At 35.1% G+C, this 9,301-nt stretch overlaps 1 protein-coding gene across 1 annotated transcript; it reads right to left on the bottom strand.

The window, feature by feature from the left end:
* Window positions 1-410: 410 nt before the first annotated feature.
* LOC111374833 (G-type lectin S-receptor-like serine/threonine-protein kinase B120) lies at window positions 411-7,882 on the bottom strand. Its single transcript, XM_022997568.1, has 5 exons — window positions 7,376-7,882; window positions 1,811-2,021; window positions 1,483-1,720; window positions 1,254-1,404; window positions 411-962 (listed from the first exon to the last, which is right to left on the bottom strand). The coding sequence occupies exons 1-5, from the start codon at window positions 7,565-7,567 to the stop codon at window positions 585-587; spliced, it is 1,170 nt and encodes a 389-aa protein (XP_022853336.1). The 5' UTR covers window positions 7,568-7,882; the 3' UTR covers window positions 411-584.
* Window positions 7,883-9,301: the final 1,419 nt, after the last annotated feature.

The following is a 9,301-nucleotide window of genomic DNA, read 5'->3' as shown; positions in this document are numbered from 1 at the left end:
TATATTATTATGCTTTATGTGAATCTTTAAGTATTAATAAAAATTCACACACTCTTGTATGTTCACATTCGTTATAGAAATATAGTCGAATCATATATGAGAGTAGAATTGACATCACTCAATAGAGATTGTTGAATAAAATAGAAATATTGATTCTTCAAAATTCAATCACATTGTTGAAGTGTGAAACTAAGGTTAAAAAAGAGTGTTACACGAGAATTCCCGATCCTGCTGCGTTTGTTGTCCATTAAACATATTAATTTGCATTTTGTTTAGTTATTTCATTCTTAATTGCATACGTAGCTTGTTTTAGTTATAATTACATCACAACAACCGTACCTTATTATTCTTGTTTCGATTAAGGTCGAGATAGTTAAAATCGAACTAAATCAATTCTTATGAAACAAAACTTGGACTCACATCCCATTTATTACTCGTTAACGAATCGTACACTTACGGAAGTTTTAGATTGAAAAATATTTTTGTGAACAAATGATCACCGAATAGAGAAAAAATAAAAAGCAGAGAAATCAAAAGAGGACTGAATATACATCAAAACATACATTATAACTCAACAATACAAGTCATCTACCTTCCTCCATGGATGAATGGGAGATCGAATTTCTAGAGTAATCCTCGACAAAACTACTACCAATGGAGACCTTAGTACCGCCAGTTTGAGTGATAGTGCTACCATTTGTATTGTTAGTAAAAGGGGCAGACGATGTCGTAGTAAACCGGCCTACACGACCATGGATCCCGGGCTTCCCAGGTCTAGGTAAAGTGAAGGAATCGCTTGATAGCATAAGATTAACAGAGTTCATATCTGGCCTATCTGCAATACTAGCTTGACAGCATAACAGTCCCAATTGAATGCAGATTGCAGCTTCTTCGGGATTGTATTTATCGAGGCTTCCTTTAACTAGCTCCTCTGACTTCCCCGCCTCGAAAAGTGTCCATGTCTATAAAGATGAACAAAGTCATTAAACACAAATACATATTGTTGAAGTACCTCATCTAAAAGTTTTAATTGTTACGGGGAATACATTTCTTTTTTAACTTTAATCTCCATCATGCTACATGCAAGGCCATTTCATTTTTTTTTCATTGAACACCAAACTCATACCCAATTTTCAACGAGGGGGGGGCTTAGCATGCCGCCTCTTTCTTGTCATGCGTAAAATAAACTAGCATTATAAAAGAAAAAATGGCCATAATTGGGAAAGGAAATTCATAATTTCATCGCCACTTACATAGTTTAAGAGGTCAGCCTTTTGAGCATCAAGAAACCCGTCATGATTCTTTCTCCCACTGACAATTTCCAAGACCAAAATGCCAAAACTAAAGACATCTGTCTTCACAGACAAATATCCACGAATTGCATACTCAGGAGCCATATAACCACTGCGATAAACAAAGAGAATAAACTCCCTGAAAACTTGAGAAAAAGCAACGGAAAGAGATGAAGAGAGAACAACTCACTGAGTGCCAGAAATCCTAAACGTGTTTAAATGTGTGTCGTCCCCGGGAAATAACCTTGCCAGACCAAAATCTGAGATTTTTGGAATCAACTGCTCATCAAGCAATATATTACTGGCTTTAATGTCTCTATGGATTATCCTTTCAGGCGCTTCTTCATGCAGATAGAGAAGACCTCTTGCAATACCACTAACTATTTGATATCGTTTCTTCCAATCCAGAAGCCGAGACTTCTCCTTATCTGAAAAGTTACACCATGCCAACTTGCATATCTTATTCAAAATGTGCATAAATAAATAGTCTAAGTCATTCGGCAGACGAAAAAATTTACCAAAAAGGAAATAGTCAAGGCTCCTGTTAGGCAAATACTCGTACACAAGCATCTTTTCAGGTCCTTCCACGCAACATCCTAGCAATGTGACTAAGTTCCTGTGTTGAATTCTCAATAACAGTTTCACCTCATTTGTGAATTCTTTTAGCCCTTGTCTAGAATTCAAGGACAGCTTCTTCACGGCTACTTCTTGACCATTTGGCATCAGTCCCTAGGAAAAGGAATATGATAAATGAATTCATTAAAAAAAGGTCACCTAGTAATACCTCAGTACTTATCTGCACGACAAACACAGTTGATTGATGCAGTGAAATTAAGATGCCAGCTTGATGACGTACAAAAAAATGATGAATGGTTAGGGAAGCATATAAGACAGCTAAAATATCTTTACATTCACAGAACTCGTAAAGCAATGATTTTCTTTTATCTATTTTTGTTCTCCTAGCAATAAAAAGAATTGAACTCAATTGTGAAACTAGCGTTCTAGTCTGTATTAATTCCTAGAAATGCTCACATCAAGATGAAGTGGAATTCACTTCGCTCATAGGGCATACTTTATTATTGATCCCGCAGCTCACACGCATTTAAGTTGCAACTTCAGAAAACCCTCCTAATACCCACATGATTAACGATTACTCTGCAGCTAAATATCTCTGTGGTGCTAGCGTACTAAAATCAAGTAAAATGTGCATTAACACAAAAAAGACATTTAGCGCATTAAATTACAATTATTATATAGCCATGGTGGTCAAGTTTAGGGTGTGGACAGAAGCTAATTTCAGAAACTTTTATATTGTCAGAGATCATTAAAAATTCATGTATCCATACACAGGAATGCTCATAAGATCGAACGAAAAAGACCTTCCATATAAAATATCGTTTATAAATTATTTCTACAAGAAGGTCGACAACTTCCATTTCATTTATTAGTAGACCGAAGATCCAAGTCCATGGTAACACATTAGTGCCTTAAGAATGTGATCAAGGCATTTGACTCTGCTGAGTGATAGTATTGGTGTGCTTACAGCATAAGTAACATCTGTCTTATTTTGAATTTTTAGCGAGACAACATTGCCATGAGCCCATAATTAAGCATAATTAAAATTGTAAAGTCTTTGAGCTTTTATTCTGTCATGTGTAATGTTGGAAGGTTATTAAGATTCAAATCAGAAAAACATTAAATTTCTCCATCATGAAGGAAACCTGATGCAGGAACTTAACAATTTTACAACGAATAATTGAAAAAGAAACAAGAAAGATAAAGGGGATCAAAGAAGAAAAAAAATTAGGGCAAGAGAATTCGAGTTATTTATATATTCAAGGGTGCCTATTACAATGAATAAGCCCTCTATATAGAGCAACTAATCTTTAAAAAAAAAAACCTAGAATTTATCAAAATATTAAAACTAATATAATCTGGAGTTCGTTTGGTAGGGATTTTGATAATTGATTTTTTGACCGTTAAAGATAAAATGAGTCCTATCTGTAAGAGAAGAATTCAAAATTGACGGCTAGAATAGTAAAATAACGATAAAAAAATTGATTTTAATTGACTTTTAATCTGTACCAAACAAGCACCTAATCTAAATAAATATATTTTAACTCAAGCTCTACGTTAAAATTCTATTTAAATTCTATCTCTATCTCAATTAACATTTATTCCAGGTCATATATTCTACTCCTAGGTTCATAACAACGTTGGCTGACTAGCCCCTTTTTGTTGGGTTTGTGATCCAAATTAGGGTGGATTTTTTTATTTTTTTTAAATAAATTGTTTCCTTATTTTCATGTGGAAAAATTTATTTCCTTATATTTCACGTGATTTTTATGAAAATATATTATTTCCTTATTCCACATTATTTCCATCTTTATGCTATGCCATGTATCTAAAAATAATGGTCTTCTCTTTCAATTTTGTTCAAGTAAGAATTGTCGAGTTCTTGTATTTCTTTCTATATTGTCGATTAATAAAATATCGTGCTTCAGCGATTAACTCTCTCTGTTAATTTCTTTACTTTTACATATTGTTTCTCGTTGCGATCTTCATTACTTCATATCGCATCATTAATCTCATTCACTACAATCCTTCTGAGTCCAACAAGTGGTATCAGAGTTTGTTCTTGTTGTGGATTTGTTGAGATTTTTCATAGATGGCTGCTTTGAAGTATGGTATTCCACAATTGGATCGCCATACAAGATTTTCTTTGTGACAAGTAAAGATGAGGGCTATTCTGGCGCCGTTGGATTTGGACGATGCGTTATTGGGCTTTGAGAAGATGCCCGCTAATTAGACAATGGAGGAGAAACAACGGAGGGATCGGAAGACTTTGTCGTTGATTCATCTTCATCCATCTAACAATATTCTGCAGGATACCTTGAAGGAGAAAACAGTAGTTGCTTTGTGTTTGAAACTGGAGCAATTATGTATGACCAAGAGTTTTTAAGGAAACTAGCTCTAAAGCAGAAGCTATATTCCCATCGCATGACGGAAGGAGGGTCGTTGGAAAACCATATTGCCGTGTTCAAAAAAATTGTCGCGGATTTGAAAACATTGGAGGTTAAGTACGATGAAGAGGATTTTGCCTTGATCCTTTTATGTTCGCTGCCTGACTCTTATGCGTTGTTTCGAGACACCATTTTATATAGTCGGGATACTTTGACTATAGACGATATCTATGATGCTTTGCACTTAAAGGAGAAGTTGAAGCATTTGGTTGAAACTACATCGAGGGATGAAAAAGCTCTTGTATCTTATGGTGATCGACGGAGGGGCAAATCGAAGAATAACAGCAATTTGTTTTGCTTGCAGACGTAAAGGACATATTCGGAAGGATTGTGATAAGTTGCAGGCTAAACGTGATTTAGCTGCAAATCGTGGAGCGCAATCTTTAACTTCAGACTAAACAAATGCAACTGAGGATTTTTTAGACGTCGGAGATGTGATGTTGACTGTGATATCTGACATGGAATCTAGGCCTGACGAGGCATGGATTCTCGATTCGGCATATTCGCATCATATGTATTTCAATCAGAATTTTTTTCAAACATATAAAGCTTTCAAGCAAAGTGGAGTTGTGATGGGAAACAACCAGTCTTGTCATATTGATGGAAGCAGTCGAGTCAAATTAAGGTTGTGGGGTAGGACAGTCAAAACAATTGATCATGTTCGACATGTTCCAGACCTGAAAAGAAATCTCATCTCACTTAGTATTCTGGATACAAAAGGGCATAAATTCTCTGATAAAGGTGGAGTTTTGAAGGTCCGAATGGGTGTCCAGGTTGTATTGGAAGGACAGAAGAAGTATCAGTTGTACACCTTGCAAGGAAAAGCAGAACCAGTTAAGAGACATCAGGACAAGTTCATTACCATGGTATATATTCAGTTTGATACATTACCTCTTGTGACGGCTCTAGGTCGGTTCAGAACATTGCTCAGGGGAGCATTGGTGATTCTGCTTTGCCACCAATTTCATCGGATACACTGTGTTCATTTGCTAGGGTTGGACTCATGGAGTTTAGGTACCGTGGTGTCAATAATGTCTGGGATGATTTTAGGAACATTGTAGGTGACAGTTCTAGCAATGGGCCTTCTGATCCAGCATGCGGTATGGTTTCTGCTATAGAGTGTGCTTCGATCCTGTTTGGTCAACAGTAATTCCTCGGTGGAATTTCGAGAACCCAGGATGTCACTTGTGGACGCCTTACAGAGGACGACGGTTTGGTTTGGAGAGTTTTGGTTACTACGTTGAGGAAATTGGCTATTTCGATGCAGAAGGATTTGAAATCTTGGAGTTTCGTTCGTTGCACTAGAATTCGGATCAAGGTGGAAATTGTTGGATTTGTGATCCAAATTATGGTGGATTTTTTTTAGAAATAAATTGTTTCCTTATTTTCACGTGAAAAAATTTGTTTCCTTATATTTCACATGATTTTGATGAAAACACATTATTTCCATATTCCATATTATTTCTATCTTTATGCTATGTCATGTACGTATAAATAATGGTATTCTCTTTCAACTGTGTTCAAGCAAGAATTGCTGAGTTCTTGTATTTCTCTTCATATTATCGATTATAAAACGTTGTACTTCTGCGATTAACTCTCTTTGTTAATTTCTTTACTTTTAAATCTTGTTTCTCGTTACAATCTTTATTACTTCATATTACGTCATTAATCTCATTCACTACAATCCTTCTGGGTCCAACAGTTTTAGCGCCATCCACAAAAATTGTGCTGCGTGTCATCCCAATTATGAGTCCAGAATAATTATAGTTGCCATAATTTACTACACCCAATTATCACACCATTTCATAAAAAAGCCATTAGAAACAAAGGTTTTATCAAATTTCTCATGCTACTCCTCTGTTACCTTTTTTCAGTCCATGCCTCACAAAATTTACAAACTTTATTCTATTGTCCATGTAAAGAAATCATTTGGGTTTTCTTCTCCAATTAACAGAAGCACCAAATTGAAAGCAATTACACCCTAATTATAGATATTCCAGTTATTAGTAAATACTAAATATCAAAGAGATCGATCCATTCCCTTTTTGAGCACTATCATCAGCAAGAAATCTAGTTTCCTACTTGCCGATTGGCCATCAAATTTTGAACAGCCATTTGCATTCTTTACACCTCTAGGAAAATCTATGAGTTTCTCGCTATGAATTGCATCCTTCCAAAAAAGGTAGCGTCAATTCATTTCACCCTTGTTTGAGCCCCATTATCCAAATACTCATTTTTTTCCCAAACTCATTTTCAACCGCACATTCTACCTAGAAAATAATTTGAACGTAAACCCAAAACTCTTTCTTGCTTTTTAATCGCATATTCTCCAAAAAATTACTATTACAAAATTCTCGCTCTCTCTCTTTTTAATGGGGCTTAAACAATCATTTCCTCTAGATGTCTACTGTAAAATCATCCATTGTTCATGACTAAAACTTAATTTAATCCTATGCATATTAATTCATATTCAACGGGCAAGAGGTCCTTTAATTTACTACTAAATCATTAATTTGAAATTAAAATTGATCATGTGGTTAGATTAGTGATACGAGGAATTTTGAAATGCCAACATCTAATAAGACCGGTTGACAGTAAGCATTCCTCTAGATTGAAGATATATGTTCGTGGCTCGTAAACTCACAATATTAGTAGGTCAGTGATATTATTGCATCGATATAAGTTTCATTGGGCTTGGGCGCATCATATTTCTTTAGAGGAGTGAATACATGATTAATAAAAAATTCCTTAACCGGAATGGATTCTATGTATCGGTTTTGACTTAATTAAAATCATAATTATCCGACTGTGAATAAAATATTCATAGCCGGTTGAGCCAACGACCTGTGGTGGTAATAGAGATGACTTTTGGTAAACTAGATATTCTATCAATATTTACTTTTTTCCCCCCTCACTTTGAAGTAGAAATTTTACCAATTTCCAAATAACTCTCACCTTGAACGCTAAATTACTTGTTTCCAATTTCAATCAATAAGAGTTATTTATTGATCTTAAAATTTTCATAACCCAGAAATAGATAAGGTAAGGCGAAAAGGGTACCTTGTAGACGGGCCCAAAGCCGCCGTGACCCAGCCGGTTCAGGTCGGAGAAGAAATTAGTGGCAATTTGCAGCGTTTGGAGACTGAAAAACAAGTCGGAAGATTCTTCGGCGCCGTCGTCCACGGCGTCTTCTCCGTTTGTGGCCCTCAGGCGGCGCCGTAGACAGCTCCACATGTCGGAAAATAGTCCCATGGAGGCATCAAACAAACTTGCAGAATTGAATTCCCTACTACTATAATCCAGATTTGATATTTTCAACTGAAATTGTCCCTGATTTTGGATTTTCAGAGGTATACATTTGCTATTTTCTGGATTTTAATGCACGCGGCTTTGTACCAACAGGTGGGCTCCTTAAAATTGACCAAAAAGAAAGGGAAATTCAGCGGAAAAAGGTTTGTCAACGAAGTTGCTTTTCAAACTATAATTTTGGGGAGTTCCAGTCTACATTTTCTTCCAATTACATACTCAAAATACCCTCCAAGCTACAGTATAAAATGAATGTGTGGATTTATTGGAGTGAAGTGAGAATCAGGTGATGAAATTTTCAAAACTGTCTTCTTCAAGAGAGATGTCGTTTAATTACGTGGAAGTCAAAAGTAGATGTCCATTGCCAATCTCATACTCGACTGGTTCAACTCTATACTCTATTATAAAAAAAAAAGAAAAAAAAAAAAGATTGAACCACAATGAGTCCCTCGTCGCCCCGCCCCTGGAGCATCGTAAGAGAAGTTAATCGCGGGATGTGTCCCAACAGATTAGAAAACAAGAGATATCTGTACACTGGTGCCTACAAAGAGTTTCAATCCATGTTTCAGGAATTAAACTCTCGCACTGCGACTGCTAGCAAGATTAAGTATACTTCATCATAATCCTTTGCATCATTGGAATATGTCCCGGGGGGCTCTATACTCTATTAAGGTGTATTCATGTTAGAGTGTATTATTCGCAATGGTTGAAAACTTAAAATTCGATTAAAGTAATTTTAATTTAATGAATAATGATGTTCAGAGCTTGTTTGAGTTTCATTAAACGAAAAAAAAAATGCATTTTATTAGTCAATTGATGGAGAACGTGTATTTAAAAAATAAGGAAAAATTTAAGTTTACATGTAATATTATTTTATTGAAAAATGTGTGATTGAAAAAAAAAAGGAAAAAATATATTTTAAAAATAATGGGAAAGGGCTCATTATCAATTGTGATTATCATTAGTTTAATATTAAATTAGATGATATTGTAAAGCCAGGTCGTGGATGCTACGGAATAGGAATTATTTGTTGAAATAGAGAGGTGAAATGGTTGATGGTCCATCTAAATCTATCGAGGGTGAAACTTGCCATCACTTTGCTAAATGTAATCGCTATGATGGAGGATTTAAAATTCGCCATTGAACATAGACTTGACATCTCTTGTGTGGAGACCTGTTGCTACAATGTTGTTTATGTTGTATACAAGCCTAACCCCCCACGCTCCTAAAGGTTCTTGTCTTGGTTGTATTATAGATTTGCTTAAGGTTTTCTGGATGGCACATGCTTTTTTATCTATTGCTAAATAAAAGGCCTGTCACACTCCCATGCGCAAGAAACTTCCTTTTATCAAAAAAATAGCGTGGCTAGAAATTCCTGCTACTTTTGTCACGAACAACACAAATTCAGGCATAACTGAACAAAACTTCTGTATTAGCCCCATTATTACTCATTCATTTCTAAATTTATTTTCAACCATACACTCTTTCAATAAAATAATCTGAAATGAAAATTGAAAATTCAAAAAATAAGATTCAAACAAATCCAAATAACATTAATTTGTCAAATAAATAAAAACTCTATCATAATATAAACTAGAAAAAGTTCATTTTCCACAAGTCTATATTCAAAAAATTGGGTGATTTGTGTGTAAATAAACATAAACATGATTCAAAATAATA

Source organism: Olea europaea, unplaced genomic scaffold (assembly GCF_002742605.1).
Source record: "Olea europaea var. sylvestris unplaced genomic scaffold, O_europaea_v1 scaffold1300, whole genome shotgun sequence".
Lineage (NCBI taxonomy): Eukaryota > Viridiplantae > Streptophyta > Magnoliopsida > Lamiales > Oleaceae > Olea > Olea europaea.
This window is presented reverse-complemented; position numbering and strand designations above follow the sequence as displayed.